The 24,224-nt window shown below is 44.6% G+C and overlaps 1 protein-coding gene across 1 annotated transcript in view; it reads left to right on the top strand.

Annotated features, from left to right (window-relative positions):
• Positions 1-24,224, top strand: part of LOC126424624 (uncharacterized) — a 343,469-nt gene that overhangs the window by 119,965 nt on the left and 199,280 nt on the right. The window contains exons 9-10 of the mRNA XM_050087361.1: positions 9,458-9,788; positions 20,850-21,035. Coding sequence (XP_049943318.1) covers positions 9,458-9,788; positions 20,850-21,035 — 517 coding nt within the window. The remainder of the gene's footprint in view (positions 1-9,457; positions 9,789-20,849; positions 21,036-24,224) is intronic.

The raw sequence follows: 24,224 nt of genomic DNA, 5'->3' as shown, positions 1-24,224 counted from the left end.
AGCACCAAGCCATTTATTTTTTTAAAAAATATTATGTAGCACCAGTTATTAACCTTCTAGAACCAACCAAAAATCCATACTTGATGCCAATAGTTCGAAAAATTCGTACCTAAGTAAAGAAATGCATACATTTGGAAAATACTTCATTTTTACAAATATACTTTTTATCCACCTCTCCTTGAAATAAAAAAGTTGACAGCCCTAGTCATGGTATAACCGAAAAGGCTGAAAATGTATGTAAATGAAACCACTCAAACGCGGAGCCTGAGTGAAAACACTTCGTAACTGTCGTGTCAGAGACTTGTTAATGGCTTGTTTCACGTAAAGTGGAACCACGCGAACACGGAGAACGAGTGAAAAAAAAAATCATACAGCTGACGTGGTCGCAGAGACTAGTTCTATTAAGTTGTTTCATTCGACTTAAAAAACCATGAAGGTAAAAAAGTGTTGATAACGTTAGACTTGAAGCCGACGTCCGCCTTCATACATAGCTCAAAACATAAGATTCACCTCATTCATACCTCCACGGTTCACCGTGGTTCCTTGTGGTGGCACTCTGACGTGCCCGTGCCCAATTTTGACCATAGGGGACATCTTGACTTTCGTGGTTATATCGCAAATAGCATCTGGTGCTTTGGTTGTGTGAAGACGTAAGTGTTTCATCAAAAATGCCAGCTTGCGTCCTGTATGGGTGCGCTCGTCGATCCGATCTAATCCAAAGTATAAAGGAATCGCGTTTCGACACGCACAAGATACGATAGCATGCCTTGATTCTTTCCTCGTAATTTTTCTATAGCCGTGAACATTAAAAACGTCGTGCAAACGAGTTGAAAACTGAAAATCTAACGAACAAGAAACACTACAAGGAAGAAAACAAGCATTGGTTTCGAAGTTTGTTTCGTTTGCTATCGATGTCAATACAGTAAAAGTGTAATTAAATGGATTACGAAAGCATCCTTTTCACATCACCCTTTTCTTCTTGCTTATGGGAAACATCAACAAAAGCAAGCTACATTAACGAAACCAAATGCGTCCCATTACTAGAGCAAATACACATTAAAGAACAGAGAAACGTTTGCAGTTACCCTCCTGACACTACGTTATTCATGTAAGCAGTGAAATTTTTAGTATTTAAAACAGTTGAGTGCACACAACAAAAATAGTTAGCAAGAAGCAATCGCAGACGGCAGTCTGCTAATATTTTGGGTTATTTAAGATGCTGACAGGCTCCGCCTACTCTGCTTTGAATCATCGCACAGGGGAAATATGTAGCTCTCTCTCTCCCTTCTTTTGTTACCTCCACAAAAAAAAGGTGAACGCAGAGTGACTAGTTCCATCACTAGCAGTATTGCGACTAGAACGTCATAAGCTACTGTACTATACCATATATACTATAATGGCAACTGCTACTATAATCTATAATAGGAAAACTATACTATGATGGGAAAGTAGGTGTCAGTACATGTGTGACGAGAACAATATGAAATAGTAAATTCAGTCCATTACTGTCATATAAACATTTCTTTGAAAGATTCTATATTCATGTCACATTATAAGAATATGAAAGTAATATTACGACCCGTTTTAGCATCTTTGCAAATGAAAAACCTCATTATGTAACTACTGAACTGTACTGTTTAATTAACCAAGTTATGAAAAATTATTATTTAAGTGTACAGGCGCAGGAAACTGAATCAAATTAATGAAAATTGGAAAATACCTACAGAGGAATAATTTCTTTCCTGTGAGTTTGCATGAAATTACTTCGTTTTCGACCGATGTCACAGTCTCTCATGTATCTCACTTCTCACAGCAAACAATACAGCATTAGCACTTCCTTATTGAAAAAACCAACATGTTTAACTTTCATAGCGTCTTCAAAGTTGTTTCAATATGGAATCTGACAGTTTAGGTAAAGTCTTTATCAAAGAAATCAGTGATACCGAGTCTCAGTCCGGCACACAGTTCCAATCTGCCAGGAAGTTTCAGAGCGACTATTGATAGCAGGTTTCCTAACTGGAGTAGTTCTATTTTTATTCCCTGGCATAAGTAGCATTAGTGTGGAACAAGTGTTATTGGGTGAATTTTCGTGTTCTTCTGGTGTATCCTAATCATCAGAGTAATCCGGTAAAGTCTAAATTTCAGAGCTCTCTGTACCACAGTTGTAACAACATTAACAACATAGTTTACTTACGTTTTGAAAATAAAAGCACTGCTTGAATTAAGTTCAAAATTACAATTGTGTTTTCAGGTAGATAAGAAAAATCTGCCTTTTAAAATTGAAAGTTTTCTTGTTCCATGGAGTTGGATGAAAATCGTCTTGTATTTGTTGTAGGTCTTCGATGGAAATGATTGACAAGCAGTGACGACAAAACATTATTTGAAGCGATTGTTACTCGGTTGCTGCTTCACTTATTAAACTATATGAAAAAAATTGTTTCCAACTACGGCGTGTACATACTTTATTCAAAATGTAAACGTCACTACAGATATTCGGATTTCGGTTATCACATAATTCGATATCCCCACCATCATTGGAGATGATGTGGCGTAGATGAACAGCGAAATCCTGCATGACCCACTGAAGTGTCGGAACATCGATGCTGTCGATGACCTCCTGAATGGCTGTTTTCAGTTCAGCAATGGTTTTGGAGTTATTTCTGTTCATCTTGTCTTTAATATAGCCCCACAACAAGGAGATGCATGTTTCATGATGCAGACAATATGGCGCCAATCGAGGCCCATTCCAGTGGCCTCTCCATACAGTCACCCATTGTGGGTGAAGAGACTTCTCGATCTCGAAGTTCTGATTCTCTGTCCCCCAAGTACGCCAGTTTTACTCATTGATGAACCCATTCAAATGAAAGTGGGCGTCGTCGCTAAACCAAACCTTGCATGCTTATACTAACTCACATCGTGCCCCGCGGCCAGTAGTGCAGTTCGATCGTTGTAAAGCAAACCGTTCAGAAGTTAAGACGATTTTACTTAATAAAGTTTACTTAATAAAGTTTAACATTAAAAACTTCTCGCTGAAATTTTAGGACGACGTCAGACATGTCACAAAACTTTAAAAGTAGTACCACATTCGTGTCATTGTTAAAATAGTGGGTAAAACTGTCCTTGTAGAATACTTGTACGCAAAGGCCCCGAGTATGAGACCCGGTCCGGCAGACAGTTTTAATCTGCCAGGAAATTTCGTATCAGCGCACACTCCACTGCAGAGCGAAAATTTCACTCTGAAAACTGACCGCATATTAGCTTTTGGCTTCTTGTCTAACATAAAACAGTCAACTAAAATGTGATCCACTGTAATTTGTCCGTCATAATCACCACACACTGGATGGTCCTCTCCCTGGAGCAAGAAGCCATGTAGTAGCCTCCTTGGCTACTACATCCCCTTATACACATGTGCCCCAGTACCCAGCACAAAGAGACCTCCTTCACCAACTTTCATAGGCATAGTAGAATGTCCTAAATGTTCTTGACTAACTTATCTGCTGGGTAAAAGCGTTGCAGGGAATTAAGGGCGCTAAGGGAGTTTAAACAGAACAGGAATGTAGCAGTCACTACACTTCCAATCGGCTCAGAGACCTCACGATCGCGTATAATTTGGCTTCGGACACAGTGAATTCTTGTAGATACAAGCAGGGAAGACAAATAAGCATGCAACTGAGATCCCCTATTTAGACTCAGGTATAAAGACAGTTACATTGTCGTGCTGCAGGAGTGCCGCCCCTCCCATGCAAAATTAATCAGGGTCTATGAAGCTACAAGGGTGCAGTCGGATCCATTGTTCTCGTCGTAATCATCATCATCATCATCATCATCATCATGATGCCAGTATTACTCTAGTACGAACATGAACGCCCCCTAGCAGAGTTAGAGGAATACATAATTTAAAGTGCAGCAGTTACTCTGCATTCTGTATAGCCTTACAAGACGAACTTTCTACACACACACACACACACACACACACACACACACACACACACACACACACACACACACACACACACACACACACACACACACACACTTCAAAGAACACATTGATGCTTTCAAGCTCAATCACTTTACCATCCACGTACCTTATCATATGTAGCTACGCGGCGCACACACGCGCGTACACTGCAACATTGTACTCCACACAGAACATAATTGTGATGTTTCAATATTGTTAATTCCCTCTTTTGCAAGTGAATGTTTCAATCGTACAATACGGAATTATTCTTATCCCTATGATAAACATACACGGTGACAGTTATTTAACTATATTAAATAAAATCGTCATAACTTCTGAACGGTTTGCGTTACACCGAACTGCACTACTGGCAGCGGGGCATGATGTGAATGAGTTTGGTTTAGCGACGAAGCCCACTTTAATTTGGATGGGTTCGTCAATGAGTAAAATTGGCGCTTTAGGGGGACTGAGAATCAGAACTTCGAGATCGAGACGTCTCTTCACCCTCAATGGGTGACTGTATGGAGAGCAATATCCAGTCACGGAATAATCGGTGCGATATTCCTTGATGGAAGGTTTCGGAAGATGATTTCATCCCCATTATTCAAAGTGACCCTGATTTCGATAAGATGTGGTTCATGCAGACGGAGCTCGACCCCATCGAAGCAGGAGAGTGTTTGATGTACTGGAGGAGCACTTTGGGGACCACATTCTGGCTCAGGGGTACCGAAAGGCGACTGGCATGGGCCTCGATTGGCCGCATTGTCTGCATCTGAAAACTCCTTTTTTGCGGAGCTATATTAAAGACAAAATGTACAACAATAACTCCAAAACCATTGCTGAGCTGAAAACAGCCATTCAGGAGGTCATTGACAGCATCGACGTCCTGAAGCTTCAGCGGGTCATGCAGAGTTTCGCTGTTCATCTACGCCACGTCATCTTCAGTGATGGCAGGCATATCGAATTATGTCATAACCGAAATCAGAGTATCTGTAGTGACTTTTACATTTTGAATAAAGTATGTGCACGCCGTAGTTGGTAACTAGTTTGAATTTTTTTTTCATATAGTTTAATAAGTGAAGTAGCAACTGAGTAAGAATCGCTTCAAATAATGTTTTGTCGTCAGTGCTTGTCAACCATTTCCATCGAAGACCTACAACAAATACAAGATGATCCACATCCAACTCCATAGAACAAGAAAACGTTCAATTTTAGAAGGCACATTTTTCTTATCTACTTGAGAAACAACTGTAATGTTTAAGTTAATTTAAGCAACTGTTTTATTATCAAAACGTAAGTGAACTATGTTGTTACTATGGTTACAACTGTGGTACAGAGAGCTCCGAAATTTTGAATTTGCCAGGTTAGTCTGATGATTAGGATACACCAGAAGCACAGGAAAATTCGTCCAATAACACTTATTTCACAGTAATGCTGCCTACGCCAGAGAATAAAAATAGAACTATTCCGCTTAAAGCTGCTATCAACAGTCGCTATGAAGCTTCTTGGCAGACAGACGGTGTGCCGGACCGACACTCGATATCACAGTCACTCTGGGATATTTAACAGGTTTCTTTGATAAAGACTTTAGGTAAACTGTCAGATTCCATCTTGAAACAACTTTGAAGACCAGAATGAGATTTTCACTCTACAGAGGAGTGTGCGCTGATATGAAATTTCCTGGCAGATTAAAACTGTGTGTCGGACCGAGACTCGAACTCTGGACCTTTGCCTTTCGCGGGCAAGTGCTCTACCATCTGAGCTACCCAAGCACGACTCACGCTCCGTCCTCAAAGGTTTATTTCTGCCAGTATCTCGTCTCCTACCTTCCAAACTTCGCAGGAGAGCTTCTGTGATATTTGAAAGGCAGGAGACGAGATACTGGCAGAAATAAAGCTGTGAGGACGGAGCGTGAGTCGTGCTTGGGTAGCTCAGATGCTAGAGCACTTGCCCGCGAAAGGCAAAGGTCCAGAGTTCGAGTCTCAGTCCGACACACAGTTCTAATCTGCCTGGAAGTAACTTTGAAGACGCTATGAAAGTTAAAAATATTGGGTTTTACAAGAAGGCAGTGCTAATACTGTATTGTTTGCTGTGAGAAGTGAGGTATGAGACACTGTGGCATCGGTCGAAAATATTAAAAGTAATTTCATGCAAACTCACAGGAAACAAATTATTCCTCTGTAGGTATTCTCCAATTTTCATTAACTTAGTTCAGTTTTCTGCGCCTGTACATTTAAATATCAATTTTTCGTAACTTGATTAATTTATTAAATTATAATTAAACAGTACGATTCAGTAGTTAATGAGGTTTTTCATTTGCAAAGATGCTAAAAACTGGTCATAATATTACTTTCACATTCTTATACTGTGGCATGAATATAGAATCTTTCAAAGAAATATCTATATGACAGTAATAGACTGAATTTACTATTTCATATTGTTCTCGTCACATGTACCGGAGCTACATATGATAAGGTACTGTGGATTTGGTAAAGTGGTTGAGCCTGAAAGCGTCAATGTGTTCTCTGTAGTGTGTGTGTGGAAAGTTCTTTTTGTAAGGCTACACAGAATGCAGGATAACTGTTGCACTTTAAATTACGTATTCCTCTAGTTCTGCTAGCGGCGTTCATGTTTGTACGAGAGTAATACCGGCATTAAGACGAGATTAATTTTAAATTTAGTGCGATATGGGAAGGGCTGCAGTCCTGCCTCACGACTATATAACTGTCTTTACAGTTGAGTCTAAATAGGGGGTCTCAGTTGGATGCTTCCCTGCTTGTATCCACAAGATCTGGTTACCTCAAGAATTCACTGTGTTCTAAGCCAAATTATGCGCCATCGTGAGGGTCCCGGAACCGTTGAGAGGTGTAGCGACTCCTACATTCCTGTTCTGTTTAGACTCCCTTAGTGCCCTTTATAACTTAGTCCAGAACACCCAAGACGCCCTACTATACCTATGAACGTTGGTGAAGGAGGTCTCTTTGTGCTGGGTACCGGGGCACATGTGTATAAGGGGATGTAGTAGCCAAGGAGGCTTTGTACTATAATAAGATACTTCAGCGTGCCATCCCATACCTCACTGTGGTCCGCCTCCGTAGCGTAGCGTTACCGCCTACCAAGCAAGGGGGCCCGGGTTCGATTCCCGGCAAGGGACTGGGTGCTGTGTGTCCTTCATTATCATCATCATTGACACGCAAGTCGCCGAAGTGGCGTCAACTAATAAGACTTGCAATACGGCGGCCAAACCCCACATGGGATATCCCTGCCATTAAATGGTATACGGTCACTTCAGTATTCACCTCACTGTTGAGGTACAGTGCCATGCGTAGAGGGAAAGGGAGTCGGCTGGAAGCGATAAACAGTGAAGTGCGCTCAGTGAAGTCCCACCCACACAAGCGGGACGAGGTTCCTATCACTCGTCTTCATAAAGGGCGCTGCCCTATGACGCATGACTTCTTGCTCCAGGGAGAGGACCATCCAGTGTGTGGTGATTATGACGAACAAATTACAGTGGATCACATTTTAGTTGACTGTTTTATGTTGGACAAGAAGCCAAAAGCTAATATGCGGTCAGTTTTCAGAGTGAAATTTTCGCTCTGCAGTGGAGTGTGCGCTGATACGAAATTTCCTGGCAGATTAAAACTGTCTGCCGGACCGGGTCTCATACTCGGGGCCTTTGCGGACAAGTATTCTACAAGGACAGTTTTACCCACTATTTTAACAATGACACGAATGTGGTACTACTTTTAAAGTTTTGTGACATGTCTGACGTCGTCCTAAAATTTCAGCGAGAAGTTTTTAATGTTAATTAAAGAAATATAGCAACTGCCACTTTTTCGTGTATTTTTATGTACATCAATACGCGATTTGGGCTTTCACCCATCTTCAACTGGCGGAATGCAAATTTAAATCATCAGTCAGCTCATCGTTGAAAACAGTGTCTGCAGTTTGGATGCTGCAGCTGCCCTGTACAAAATGACAATTATGTTTAGCTACTGCACTTCGTGGGTTGCGTTAACCTTTTATGTCCTCATACAGCTGCAATCTGGTAAGTTAGTTAAACAGTATCCGCCCCAAGAGAAACTGAGGCTTCGCAGTATTTTTGGTCTTTATTTTTGGTCTTTCAGTCTTCCGCAAAAACAAACATTTTTCGGCTGTCCCAACCGTGATGCAAAGAAGACAGATTGCGCTTCATGCTTTTAAAGTAGTAAAAGTCAACGATTTGCAGGAAAGAAACACAGGTTGCTTTCTGATGGTTCTACACACCTTCTCATCTTCACCGTCCCCCCTCAGGGTTGTGGGCAGATAGATTACTCCCACAGTATTTTTATAGACATAATGATTCAGTTATATAATAAATTTGGTTAAAATTCCTCCAAACTTTCTTGAGTGTTTTTCTGTAAACCCTTTCGCACCAAAACACAGGGATGCTTGGGGCATATTACTGTCTTTTTCTAGATAGCAAGTGATACATGTACTACGTTTGACAGAAATTCATTCAGGCTTTATAGTGAAATGCTAGTATGTCACTGTCCTTGCACGCCCTCTACCCCCGCCCTGCCCTCAACCCTTGCGCGTTATTGTGACTGTTACCAATAAGTCTAGTAACCTTGAAAACTATGGATTTGATTGTAGAGAGGGTCATTATCGAATCGCTGTACATATATCATCTCACTCCACCCGCTAGGAGTGGTTGGGTAAATTACATCAAAGTTTTTAATGCAAATAACGGGAAATGTGTGTACAAGATTTCATTGAACTAGCTTCAGACATTATTGGGTTAAGATTCTATGTCAACATCTCTTCACCATCACCTGTGTGAGTGGTGGGTGGTTCTTAGCCCCCACAGAAATGTCTGCAGTCATACACACAATAATTCACCGAAGTTTCATCGTAATTGGATGAGCGGTATAGAAATGTTAAAAGAGGAACAGACCAACATTTATTTTTATATATTAAAATTAGTCTTAATTGTTTTACAACAGTTTATACGCTTTGCCTATGTACATTTCTACTAATTTCTGTGAAGACACTGATAATTCGCCGTTCAGCACATCCCTCAACACACACACACACACACACACACACACACACACACACACACTCAGAAAAACACAGGCACAAATAAAAAAGCCGGCGACACAAATGTGAACACGGTTCGCGAGGACGACGATTCAATCTCGCGCCCGGCCATCCTGATTTAGGTTTTCCGTGATTTCCCTAAATCGCTCTAGGAAAATGCCGGGATGGTTCCATTGAAAAGGCACGGCCGACTTCCTTCCCTGTCCTTCCCTAATCCTATGAGGCCGATGACCTCGCTGTGTGGTCTCCCCCCTGAAACAACCCAACTCCAACCCCAAGAGCTGCTGCTGAACATGGCGACTCACATTCGAACATGACAACACAAAAGACAACATGCATGCACCCCGCTCCCCCCTCCCCTCCCCTCCCACGCACACACACACAGATACTTTTACAATGAGCAAACTGTTGCAGCGAGGAGGAACTGAACTCCCTGACGCCCAGCCACCGGGACCTGCTGGGTGGCAGCACCACAGACCTCTCCAAGCTCGGCCACGACCCCATCGAGCCGGCGGCCGGCGCCGCAGACGAGGCGGAGGAAGTCAGCTGCTTCGCGGAGGACCCGTTCGACACCTCCGTGGTAGAGCGCGTCGCAGCACCGGGCAAGGCGGAGGTGCGCTACCTGGAGGAGGAGCTGCTGGGAGGCGTCACTGCCGCCCCCGAGCGCCGCCTCAGCGACCCCGACTTCGACCCCAGGGCGGCCGAGGACGAAGCGCAGCAGCAAGCCACTGCCGTAGTCACAGAGGTAAGCAAGGCCCAGCCTTCTACTTCAGGTGCTGGGTGGTTCAAGTGCAGCTACTCATAAAGGCCCAGTGTGTTGTCATATGCAGCGAAACATGGTAGATGTGTTGTAATGTCTTGATACAGAACAGTTGGAAAAAGTTAGTTACAATTTTGGCCAAGTGTGACATTGTATGCAAGAGAACCATATATAAATGTTTCCACATGTCTTGGATAGGAATGGGCCATGGAAAGAAGAGGTCAAAAGAGTGAGAAAGGTATAATGTTGATCTTGTTACAGACTGCCGCTTACTCAATTTGTTGAATATCGGCACCGCAGACATTCACGAGGTGCTTTACAGTGCTAGATTTGCGCCTGGAGGCCAAACTTGGAACTCATTTTTTTACCAGCTTAAATCGGTTCTACATTAACACATTCCCATGTATGTAATATTAAAACTGTGTGCCACACCGAGACTCCTACTCAGGACCTTCGCCTTTCGTGAGCAAGTGATCTACCAACTTAACCAAGCATGAGTGACAACCCGTCCTCACAGCTTTACTTCCATCAGTACCTCATCTTCTACCTTCAAGACATAACAGAAGCTTGGCTGTGAAACTTGCAAGACAAGCCCTCTTGTATGAAACGATAATGTGGAAATGTGGCTTAAACACGGCCTGGGGGATGTTAGTAGAATACGATTTTCACTCTGCAGCAATGTGCTGCTACGGAGCTTCTTGCGAAACAGCACCGGGACTCGAAGTCGGGGCGAGCCCTCTTTCAGGAGTGCTACTCTTTCGAAGGTGTGTTTCTGTGAAGTTCGAAAGGTAGGATATGAGGTGCTGCCGGAAGTAAAGCCGTGAGGACAGGTCGTGAGTTGTGTTTGGGTAGATCAGTCACTCAGTAGAGCGCTTGCCCTCGAAAGGAAAAGATCCCGAGTTCGAGTCTTCATCCAATATACAGTTTTAAACCGCCAGAAAGTTTAATATCAATGTCAGTGCGAACTGAAAATTTCATTTGGACATCTACCACGTTTCACGGCCATACTACACTGGGGAGCGAAAGAAACTGGTACACCTACCTTATATCGTGTAGGGCTCCCGCGCGCAGGCAGAACTGCCGCAACACGACGTGGCATGGACTCGACTAATGTCTGAAGTAGTGCTATGAATACTACGGAACTGTCCATATATCCGTAAGAGTACGAGGGGTTGGAGATCTCTTCTAAACGGCACGTTGCAAGACATCCCAGGTATGCTCAATAATGTTTGTGCCTGAGGAGTTAGGGGGCCATTGGAAGTGTTGAAACTCAGAACTATGTTCCTGGAGCCCTCTGTCGCAATTTTGGACGTGTGAGGTGTCGTATTGTCCTGTTAGAATTGCCCAAGTCCGTCGGAATGAACAATGGACATGAATGGATGCAGGTGATAAGACAGGCTGCCTACTTCTCATGTGTGAGAGTCGCATCTAGACGTATCAGGGGTCCCATATCACTCCAACTGCACACGCCCCACACCATTACAGAGCGTCCACCGGCTTGAACAGTCCCCTGCTGGCATACAGGGTCCATGGATTCATGAGGTTGCCTCCATACCCGTACAAGTCCACCTGCTCCATACACATGACACAGCATAGCACTTGGCTGTACCGTTCGAGCTATAAATTATCTTATTCAGGTGGAGAAGTTCCAGCAAGGAGACTCAAGGAGATCTGCTGCTGCGAAACGCATATAGTATTACCGTTTTCTTTAATTTACGGAGAACAGTAACCAATATAGACTTCATAACCACCGCAAACATAATTGATAGGATTCAATTTAAAAATAAGAGGAGCAAACAGTAAAAAGGATCGCTAAACCAAACCATAAATTAAAATCAATAATAATACGCAGTCACATTAATAAAAAGATCATTAAATAATAGAGAATAAAAAATAAGAACTTTAAATAGTGTACATATTTTTGTCACCTGAAATTAGGGGATGGTCGCGTAATATCGAGCTGCAGACAGTGGAAGACAAGAGCTTCCTCTGCTTTCGAACAATACAGCTTTGGAACAGAAACTTTGTGGTCGCGTCCACTCCCCTTAATACGTTGAGTACTCGCCATCCAATGTAACATACTGGGCTATATTAGTCAAATTTTCATCGCGCCAGCTATATGCTGTAGTGGTAATCAATATAAAGGCATGGATATTTGAGGGAAACTTAATGTTGTCATTTTGAATAGTTGTCCACAGTGTATCTGCAGTAGTATGATATCCAGTACACTGACAAATGCAGTCGAATAGAATGGCATTTGATGTCAGTAGTATAGAATGTAACAAGACATAAACGATTCAGGTGGTAGTGGGTGGAACTCGATGTCAAGGCAGTCGGTTCTGGTGCCAGTGTGTGCTTATGTATGTTTACTGCATATAGGAAGCAGATATGATTAGTGATATTGCGTGTTTTGTACATAAACCACGATTGTTACAGTGTCATGCGGAAAACAGTTACCATGTGAAGAGAAAGCAAAAATCAGTCCTTACATGAAAATGGGACACTCCAATTGTCAAATTCCCATGAAGTTGAACTGTTCAAATACAGTGATTGATAAGTTCGTTATACTGGGCGCACGATATGGACAGAACGGAAAATATGGGCAAAGTAGAATATTTCAGGCATCGGAACTGTTAATTTCGCGCAAATCAAGGACCACAAACGGTTATTCGCGTCAACTTGTTGCTGATTTAGACTTGCCGGTAATTGACATAATTCGTCAGATCACAAACATCTTCGAGCCAAGAAGCGACTGCAAGGAACCTGCTCCAACATCCAGATATAAATGGGCTAGATACGAGTTTGCTGAAAAACCTATGCCATTAGCTTCAGAAAAGTGATGTTCATTGATGAGAAGGCGTTTAATTTAGATCGTCTGGATAGATCTAGTATTATTGGCATGATCTGAAAATAGAGCACCAGGTAAGAATGAATAGAAATTTCAGTAGTGGAAGTGTTACGGTTTTAGCAGACCTCTGCATTGAAGGTAAATCAAGCATTGTCTGGCTGAACACTAGAATGCTAACACGTGCGCGAAGATGCTAGACAGAACTGATTTAAATTTAGGACGACCTAGCGGTCGAAAGTCTAATTTTTCAACAAGATAATGCGTTTGTGATTGTTTCTGCTACAGACCGTGGTATCAAGATAAAGATATCGATATCTTACCATGGCATGCATGTAGCCCGGGTTTGAACCCCGTGGAAAACCTTTTGGGAATATTTGTAAGACGTGTTTATCAGAATGGAAGGCAATTTGAGTCTGTAAGTGAGCTTAAAAGAGCGACAGAGAAGACTGGTCGACGTTTTCAATGTAAGACCCACAAACCCTAACAATATAAACGCCGAAGGGGATTTTGAGGCAATTAGGAAGAACAGAGACAGGAGGAAGTGCTAACAATGCAGTAACACAACAGGACAGTGAATGCTTTTATACTAATTTCCATCCAGGAAATGCAAACGCCTTATTTTGTTACTTGTACCATGAGAGAAAACATGTAATTCCGTCATGACTGTTTATGTGTTATGTGTGTTTATTACTTTCATAATGAATTCGATACATGTTTGCTTCAGACATTATACTACTTGTGTCGGAACCCGGCATTTGTACTGATTTTCACTACAGTATACAGGTTGTCTAACAAAAAGTGTCACATATTTTCACATGTGGTACTATTGGTGAAAATTAGACCTTTTACTATTACGATGTGTTTGGAAACCAATATCTGTCGGGATATGGATGGGTGAAGATTCGCAGTGCAAAGCCTCCATTTCCTGTACGAATGAGGCATGATTGAAAAGAAACGGCATGGTAAATTACCGCAATACCCACAAGTGGACAGACGAAAATCCTCGCAAAATCATCTAATTGAGGCATGGGAATCGCAACAGTATCAATGTACTCACGGAATTGTCGGTGACACTCATAGGGCGAAAGAGCTCAACGGGTGCCGCGTATCACAGATTTCTGCACAATGAATCACCAGAGGTAATTAACCTTGCAGGAGTAAGACTGTGGTTTACACACGACGAGGCAATATCCCATTTTCGACGGATTCAGCTACAGTACCTTACTGCAACGTTTCATGGGTGATGAATTGGTCAGTAGGTAGCGTGGCCACCCCATTCACCCGACCTCAGTTCGTTGGACTTCCAGCTATGCCTACATTTAAAGACATTGGTGGATGCACAACCCATTGACAATGTGGAGACGTTGCATGAGCGTGTGAAGAACGAGTGCGACGCAATCCAAATGGAGCTAGGTGTATCACAAGCAGTGCGAGAGTCACTGCGAAGACTGTCAGAGATGTCAGGATGCGTGCTAACCGCATGTAGCACTGCCTATAATGTCTACTTTTGCGTAACAGACAGAAGGGACTGAGGAGAAAGATTGGCCCATACACCGACGGATATTGGTTTCCGGACATAGAATTAGCAACGGAAACTTACTCCCATTGGAGCACAAAAGTCGAATCTACTGCTGTTTGACTCTGACTGAAAAGTGGGGTACAAGCCGCCTCATTCTACCTTCCTATGTACCTCTAAATTTTTTTCCAAAAATTTTGGCATACAAATATTTTCGTGCTCTTTTTAACTTTCAACTCACCTCAAACTCCCACAGGCTAACCTAACTGTAAATCGCTAACACCCACTAGTCCATCGCTGTAAGTCGTTCATGTTGTAAACGAATTAATACAAACTCTTTTGCTCGTCGCCAATAAATGTTGTGTCGGTAGCTGGGCCGACACCGTGAAGTTTAGATGGCTGAAAATGCAAACTACACTAACGCTGTAGCCGATAGAGCACGCACGGCTAAAGCAGACGGGCGTGAAGTCTGGAACATGAGAACTTATAAATGAATAAGAAGAAAAGTATGTAGATGCTTATTACTTATCTTTTTATTAGTCCTTGGAATACATCTCTCTTGAATACTCGTAAGCTATAGGCACTGATACAAATGGCGCCTTGCTAGTTCGTTGCCATTAACTTAGCTGATGGCTATTCTGTCTCTCGGCTAATGAGAGAGAAAGGCTTCGTACATCTGGTCGGTAGCTAGGTTCTCATACAACTGGGCGGTAGCTTGGTTCTCGTACAACTGGGGTCGAGTGCTCTCTCGTATCACGAGACCTGCCTTGGTGGTGGCGCTAGGTCTGCGATCACAGTGGCGACACGCGGGTCCGACATGTACTACATGGACCGCGGCCGATTTAAGCTACCACCTAGCAAGTGTGGTGTCTGGCGGTGACACCACATTCCTCCCCCGCAAATCGGCGAACGGTCGTGAGATAAGGCTTCCGCCCGCCGTGGGGAGGACCACATGTTGACGTATGCGATGAGGTGGGGAGCCTAACAACAGGCGAGGCTGTGCCACCCGCACCCGGCCATACGGTCCGAGGGGAGCTAGGAAACGCCTGAAAAACTAGTCCAGGGTGCACGTCAACATGCGGTGTTTGCGCCCGTAATGAGACAGGAGGGACCGAAGGGTCGATTTCCATTGCGTCGGGGTAGTCGACGCGCGATGACGTCATGTGGTCCGGAGCGGGCGGGAGTTCCATGGCGGAGGACAGCTGGTCACGGGAAGCGATCGGCGGCGCGTGACCCTGGGAGGCGCTTGGCGGCTGCAACGAAGCGTCGAATGCGGGCGGCGCCGGCGGGAGAACAAGCGGCGGCGGCGGCGGCTGCTGCTGCTGCGGCGGCGGCGGCGCGTCGCCATGGGGCAAAATGGAAGGCATCGTCGGTAACACCTGGGGATGAGGCGAGCCAGTAGATGGGTCCCCAGGGCGCTGACCGGACGGCACCGTCGCTGAAAGCAGACGGGGAGCGGCAGAACCCGAGCGACGACAGAGGCGCAGCTGATTGAGATGCCGACGCACCTCACCAGAGGCCCCCAAAACCAAATACATCGCGCGGCCGAGGCAGCGAAGAATGCGCCCTGCGAGCCAACGCCGTGAACCTCGATAGGTGCGATAAAATACAACGTCGCCTGGAGCAAAAGCAGGAGTCTGCCGCTGCACAGGAACCTGATGCGGCGGATGCAGCAAAGACATCAAGGTGCGATGAGGACGACCGTGGAGCAACTCAGCCGGCGAGCGACCATCTCGGGGCTGAGAGCGATACGAAGACAAAAAGAGCAACAATGCGTCCTCCCGAGAATGCGACTCTTTCAATTTCAACATCTGTGACTTGAAAGTCCGGACCAATCGTTCAGCGGCACCATTGGACTGAGGCGAAAACGGCGCGGATGTCAGATGTTGAATACCATTGGCCTGGCAGAATGACTGAAATTCTGCGGACATGAATTGTGGGCCATTGTCGGAAACAATAGTCTGCGGAAGACCTTCAATGCAAAAGATAGCAGACAACGCTTGGATGGTGGCGGAGGACGTCGTGGAAGACATCCGGACAACAAAAGGAAAATTACTGAAGGCATCGACCAGAACCAACCATCGAGCATTCCAGAATGGACCAGCAAAATCAATGTGCAAGCGTTGCCAAGGGGAAGTGGCTTTTGGCCACGCAAAGACTTTCCGCGGCGGTGCGGATTGTTGTTCGGCACACGCCGGGCACGAAGAACACATAGTCGTAATCGCAGCATCGATTCCGAACCAAGTACAGTGCTGACGAGCAAGTTGTTTCGTTCGCACTATACCCCAATGTCCTTGGTGAAGAAGCCGTAAAACCGAGGACTGTAACGAACGTGGGACCACGACTCTGGACTGATCATTATCAGAACGCAACAACAAAACACCACGTCGAACAAAAAGTCTCTCCTTGTGAGCAAAAAATCGGCGAACCAACGGATCCTCGATCCGAGACTTTGACAAAGGCCATTGCGTAGCAACAAAACGCAAAACAGTAGCAAGGACAGGGTCAGCAGCTGTGGCTGTAGCTACACGACGAAAATCAATCGGAAACGATTCGACCACTTCATCGGTTTCCGAATCAATGAACATGCAAGCAAGTTCGGAAGAATCGAATGCTTTATCCTCAGCAACAGGCAAACGGGACAACGCATCGGCGTTTCCGTGCTTAGCAGTGGACCGATACAAGATATCGTAGCGGTACTGCGAGAGGAAAATAGACCAGCGAATGAATTTCTGCGCTGTACGTGGAGGTACAGGCTTGGTCGGATGAAAAAGCGATGTCAAAGGTTTGTGGTCTGTGAGGATGGTAAAGTGACGACCATACAAGAAATCATGGAACTTAGTAACACCAAACACGAGAGCCAAAGCTTCTTTCTCTATCTGTGAATAATTTCTTTGCGCAGACGAGAGCAATTTGGACGCAAAGGCAATAGGGCGATCATGGGAGCCAACTTTGTGCGCAAGCACAGCACCGATCCCGAAATCCGATGCATCTACCATCAACAAAAGGGGTTTCCGGGGATCGAATGGCGTAAGGCAAGTATTAGAAAGCAACGCCGATTTCAACTGGCGAAAGGCGCGTTCGCATTCCGCCGTCCAGACGAACGGAACACCTTTACGGCGTAAGCGATGAAGCGGAGCTGAAATAGAAGAGGCATTGCGCAGAAAGCGATGATAATAATTAATTTTACCCAACACACTCTGTAGCTGTTTCACATTTTGAGGGGAAGGCAATTCTTGTATGGCACGGAGGTGCTCTGGACTCGGATGTATGCCTTGGGCATTAATGACATGTCCCAGGTATGGTAAGTCACGAGCAAAAAACACACATTTGTCCTTCCTCAAGCGAAGACCATTTTGCCGCAAGACCTGAAATAATGTTCGTAAGTTCGCAAGATGATCTTCTTCTGTCTGTCCGGAGATCACTATATCGTCCAGATAGTTTGCTGCAGTAGGGACCGACGCACAAATAGTTTGTAAATATTGCTGAAACAAGGCAGGGGCGGATGCACACCCGAATGGCAGTCTTTTGAAGCGGTACAATCCAAGATGCGTGTTAACCACCAATACGCGCTGGGATTCGTCGTCCACCGGTATTTGCAAGTACGCATCGGCTAGGTCCAACTTTGAAAAATATTTTCCCGGGCACAGTTTAGCAAAAAGATCTTCCGGGCGGGGCAAAGGAAAAGTAGCAGTCACTAGCTGTGGATTCACTGTGGCCTTGAAGTCCACGCAAAGTCTCAATTTGCCGGAAGGTTTTGGCAAAATTACTAATGGTGAGGCCCAGAGAGAAGCTTGCACACGTTCAATTACACCCTGTGATTCGAGATCGTGTAACGTTCTTGCGACCTCATCACGCAATGCGTGGGGAACATTGCGCACCCTGAAAAATTTCGGTTGCGCGTTTACCTTCAGTTCTAAATGTGCTTCATAGTTTTTAGCGCAACCTAAGCCCGGTGCAAAAATGTCTGCAAATTCGTCACACAGCCGAGAAACACTGTCTGTAGGCACAGTCTGATTCACCGATAGGACCTGATTTACAATAGACATGTTAAACAACTGAAACAAGTCTAGCCCAAACAAGTTCACTGCAGAAGAAGAACGAAGAACGTAAAATGACACAAGTTTTGTTTGTCCCTTGTATGTTGCAAGAAGGCTGCACTGTCCTAACACAGGAATTGTCTGTCCGGAATATGTAGTTAGCTTAACATTTGCGGAACGCAACGGAGGTTTGCCCAGTTGTTTGTACGTGTCATGATTGAGCAATGAAACTGCAGCTCCGGTATCGAGCTGGAATGGTATCACTTTGCCTTCAAAGTCTAAGTCCACAAAAAGTTTATTGTCCTGCTGACGACAAAAGCGACTGTTTTGTGCAATTGGAACAGAGACTGGTACAGAATCACTTGCTAATTGACGTGATTTCCGGCGACGTCGACGCACAGTTTTTGTGGGACGAACACAGTCACTGTTAGAGAAAGTGTCACTGGACGAAGCGGAATTAACGACATGAATGTCCATAGGCGAAGGTCCACGAGCCTGAGTGTCCTTGGTTCGATTCCGGCGCGAAGCAAAGGGCCTGGAATGATTGTGATTGTCTGATCTGAGCTTTTTCTGGCAAACACTTTGAACATGTCCTTTCTTATTGCAGAAAAAGCAAATAGCTTGGCGTGACGGGCAATGTTCACGCGAATGTCTAGTAGCACACCGCGGGCATGATTTCACTGCATTTGTGGGCTGGCGCGGCACACCTGGCTTAGCACGCGGCGGTCGCTGTGTCGACGTGCGCAAGGCCCGGTTACCGGGCCGCGCAGCGCGTCCAGCGGGCCGGTTAATGTTACACACGGCTGGCGAAGTTTCAAAAGATTCCTGAGCACAGTCAAGTGTGTCCTGTCTATCCAATATGTCTATCACTTGTTGAAGGGAGGGATTAACTAGTTTCAAAATTTGCTCCTGTATGCGAACATCAGAAACGTTCTGTGCAATTGCATCACGCACCATTGTATCTGAATAAGAAAGACCACAGTCACATTCAAAGGCACAGTCCCTAGTAAGTCCTTGCAATGTCGCTACCCACTCCCTATTAGTTTGACCGGCCGTACGTTTTGTACGAAAGAACGTATACCGTTTTGCAACCACATTAACTGTTCCTTTGAAATAGGCATCTAATGCAGACAAAATTTCCTCGTAGGACAGAGTTGCTACGTCTCGTCGGGGAAACAATTTCACTATCACACGGTATGTGGACACACCGACACAAGAAAGCAAAAACGGCTGCCGCTCATTACCTTGAATTCTGTAGGCAGCGAGGTGAAAGTTGAACTGGCGAGACCACTCGTGCCAGGTCTCATCGGCTGCCACGTATGGTCGAAAGGGAGGTGCAACAGCGTTTAGTGGCAGCGGTAGCGAAGAAGCGGCGGCGGCCGCATCGGTTTGAATGGTACGTTGACCCTGGACGAGCTGTCCAAGTGCATCCAGTAACGCCTGCGTCTGCTGATTCTGCAAGCGATAAATTTCGGACAGTACATCTGGAGAATGTGGCGAAGCCATGACACAATTAAATGTAAGCAATCAGAACACTTTAAATCGTCGCCAATAAATGTTGTGTCGGTAGCTGGGCCGACACCGTGAAGTTTAGATGGCTGAAAATGCAAACTACACTAACGCTGTAGCCGATAGAGCACGCACGGCTAAAGCAGACGGGCGTGAAGTCTGGAACATGAGAACTTATAAATGAATAAGAAGAAAAGTATGTAGATGCTTATTACTGATCTTTTTATTAGTCCTTGGAATACATCTCTCTTGAATACTCGTAAGCTATAGGCACTGATACAAATGGCGCCTTGCTAGTTCGTTGCCATTAACTTAGCTGATGGCTATTCTGTCTCTCGGCTAATGAGAGAGAAAGGCTTCGTACATCTGGTCGGTAGCTAGGTTCTCATACAACTGGGCGGTAGCTTGGTTCTCGTACAACTGGGGTCGAGTGCTCTCTCGTATCACGAGACCTGCCTTGGTGGTGGCGCTAGGTCTGCGATCACAGTGGCGACACGCGGGTCCGACATGTACTACATGGACCGCGGCCGATTTAAGCTACCACCTAGCAAGTGTGGTGTCTGGCGGTGACACCACAGTTCATACCCATCCTCTCCCATTAGCCCATTCTTACTCATGCAGCCCAACTCACTGTCATTATCTCTGAGTGTGTCTGTCACTGCCTCGTGTCTCAGCCACAATCCCCTACTTTCTGTCCTCCTCCTCCTCCTCCTCCTCCTCCTACTACTACTACTACTACTACTACTACTACTACTACTATCACTATCATCTCCTCTCTCTCTCACACTGTCTACCTCTTCTCTCTCTTAGTGCTACTCTCACATTCAGTCATTCATTCATTCCCACACAGATATGTTTGGGAATGCGTGCTGCGTGTGAAATGAGGCTAATTGTCCTGTGCTCACTGCCCTTCTTAGTAACAAAATGGATAAAACGATAACTGACACAATTTGTCAATTGCTTAATTCTTCGGATTATTTTTATTTTTTTAATTATTTTTTTAGACGGTGACTTTTGGAGCCAATATAGGCCACAGCTGTGTACAGTGACACAGATTTCGTTTAGCGAGCTGTGCTCCTGCCAACACCCCGCCTTCTCTCGCCGCTGTTGGACGGATGGTACGCTTGTTGCAGGTGGTGGTAGAAGCGGAGGCCGCAGTCCAGAAGCGGCCTGACCTGCTGGGAGCGGCCACCAAGGTCGTCTCGTTCGACCTGCCCACGCCCTCTGAGCGGCCGGACCTCCTGGCCGTCGAGGAAGACAAGGCGCCCATCGCCAAACCACTTACCCCCTACTACCCGGAGCCCAAGACCATCCTAGACGTGAGTACTCTCCTTTGGCTGGCACGAGGATCTTACTTGACGCTCGTGAGCAAACCCTCGCTACAACTGTCATAATCTTCAGATCTTACACTACGTCTTGACGCATTCTGACGTCGTTAATTTCCATCATATGCTCTCAGACCGCACGCTATCGGATCACACTTATGTCCATCCTTACCGTTCATGATGGCTTGAACTTCGCTGGAGACACTTTCAGTTAGGTATCTTCAGTGAGGTACTAAATGTCAGTGGAGGAGCGGCAGCCTGTTCTTCCTCAAGAGCCGAAACTAGGCAAGGTACTGATGTTGAGTGATCGGAGTCTGTAGCGAAGTCGACGTTCTAACTAACCAACATTTTACTCGTGCCGTTAAATAAAGGGAAGTGAAAGGCTATCTATGACTTGCACAGTTCGAAGAGTCGATTGACATGAAAGCGTAGTAGTAGTAGTAGTACTAACTGTCAGACAAGTTAGTAGGCTATTCTTCATGTTGTAATGGATACAAGGTGATTCATAATAACGATTAAAGAAACTCCGAAGCGCTGTAGATGACGCTGATACAAGTAATTTAAGATACATCGGGTGGCAAATGTCGGGAAGTACCCCGAAAAATGAATGAGAAGTGTTGAACATGTGACGGCACCAAATTACATACCTCGTCGCACGTGCAGCGGTTGGGCTTGGGCGTGAAAGGATGATTTAGCGATGCAATACTTGGATTCGAGCAAACGGTGCAAATTTCGAACACCTTTTGATAAAAGTGTAAATGTAGAACCTACAAAATTATCATCACTGCACTCAAGTAAAAGGTGTTCTTGTTTTGTGTTCCTTTCCTTTTGTCCGTTTTTTTAAAGACATCATTTAATAAATAAAACTTAGCTCATTTACTAGTAACGACGCAATTCGGAAGCTTATACTCATTTACTTGGTTGGCAACACGGTAGTTTTTTTGTTGTAGCGTACTTCGCAATAAACCAGCGATTTCACGAGACCTGGAAATTAAATGATAAATCTGTTTTCAACGTTGGATTAAATAGCCAACCGGTTGAACATAAACGGTAGGTACACTGACCTAGATTTCTAAACCTACAACGGCTGTTATCATCAGAATGAAATGTTGCTAAATCATTAAACTAAATTGCTTACAATAGTCGGAATTTGGAGCAGCTATGCTCAAGTCAAAAGTAAAATAAAACGTTTTAGCAAACGATAAAACGTTTTATTTTACTATCGATTTGGGCGTAGCTGCTCCAGATTTTGACTACTGCTTTTAAGCAATGTAATTTTACGATTTAGCAACATTTCATTCTGATAGCACCCGTAGTACGTGTCGAAACCTAGGTGAGTGTACCTACCGTTTATGTTCAACCGGTTGGCTATTTAATCCTATGTTGAAGCTAGTATACGGTTGGTGAGTAACAGCTACGTTCAAAACTGTAAATAATAAATCTTACCTCTATGTAAACACGTAACCACCTGCCTGCCAGATGCAAGAGTCGAACCCTGAACTCTAGGCACTAAAGTCGCGCACTTGGACCCAGAGCCGCAGTGGTGTGAATACTTGGGCGGGATTGCGATAATCAGGTGCGACAGACCGATAATATCAACCGCTGTACGTGCGGCTAGGTACGTCATCTGGATGACGTCACATGTTCAACATTTGTCATCTACTTTCGGCGTATTTTCCTACATTTACTATCTCGTGTGTCTAATATCACGTGTCTCAATGTCATCTACATCACTTCGATGACTTTTAAACGTTAATAAGAATAACTCTGTGTACAGGGTGATTCAAAAATAACTGTACACATTTCATCGGTGTAACGTATGCATCGAAGTAAGAGTAAAATGTTAACTATTGTTTTTTTTTCTGAAACGGCTTTATTTAAGAGTAGGGAACACAAGTACAACAGAAGATTAATTCTTCTCAGAAAGCAATGACACAAAGGCACCCGAAATTCGACACACCTAGATACTGCTCGTATACTCCAGTACAAGTACAGAATGATGAGCCACGCGGGCTAGCCGCGCGGTCCAAGGCGTCCTGTTACGGCCCGCGTGGCCATCCGTGTCGGGGGTTCGAGTCCACCCTCGGGCATTAGTGTGTGTCTGTTGTCCTTAGTATAAGTTAGTTTAAGTTAGATTAAGTAGTGTGTAAGCTTAGGGAGCGATGACCTTAGCAATTTGGTCCCTTGAGACCTTACCATAAATTACCAAAAATTTTCAAAATGATGTCCATAAAGGCGAAGGCAGTGACGTGCCCGATTCTTTTACGCTATCAGGATGTTGCAGGTTCCGTTGTTAACCTCCTCCTGCACAGTTGCACAGCTGTTTTTAAGTTCGCCGCTGCGGTTTGGCAACATTCTCTGTTGCAACAGCATACACAAGCTCTCTGAGACGACCCCAAAGGCAGAAGTCCAGGGATTAAGATCCGGAAATGTGGGGAGCAATGCGATTCGTCCTGTACGATCTGCCCAATTGCCGGGATAAGCAACTCAGGGATAATCCTAAACGTGCGAGGGGACCGTCGACAAAGCAACATTAGTCAGTAGGCGGGCTAGTGCAACACGCCAAAATCCTGTATTGGTTCATTGCATAATGTCTGCCACAAATGATATTGTGCATCATAACTCGGAAATAAGGCAGTTTCAGACAAAACTTTGTTTTACTCTTATTTTGATGCATACATTACGCCCACGAAGTGTGTACAATTTATTTTGAATCACTTTGTATAGCAATAGCTTTGTTCAGAGCCAGTCTCTCCCCAGTACCAACGCAAAGCATAAAAATCACCGGACGACATCTCACAGTGGAACAATTATCATTAAAAAGAGGGAAGGTGACCTGTACAAAGAAAGCGATCAGTGTGTTCAAAACTATGCGGTCCAGACTCATATACCATCAGGCTACGGAATGCTTGCTACGGTCAAACTTGATGATACCAAACATGAGCACTTCGGAAAGAGTACTGAAAACGTTGCAGGAAAAACGGGAAGACATACATCCAGTTACAGCATTTATGAGGGTAATGTGAGAAAAATAATTAATGCCTTCAATATTGGTTCAAATGGCTCTGAGCACTATGGGACTTAACAGCTGTGGTCATCAGTCACCTAGAACTTAGAACTACTTAAACCTAACTAACCTAAGGACATCACACACATCCATACCCGAGGGAGGATTCGAACCTG

This window comes from Schistocerca serialis, chromosome 10 (genome assembly GCF_023864345.2).
Source record: "Schistocerca serialis cubense isolate TAMUIC-IGC-003099 chromosome 10, iqSchSeri2.2, whole genome shotgun sequence".
NCBI lineage: Eukaryota > Metazoa > Arthropoda > Insecta > Orthoptera > Acrididae > Schistocerca > Schistocerca serialis.
The sequence above is the reverse complement of the archived record's forward strand: the minus strand, read 5'-3'. Positions and strand labels throughout refer to the sequence as shown.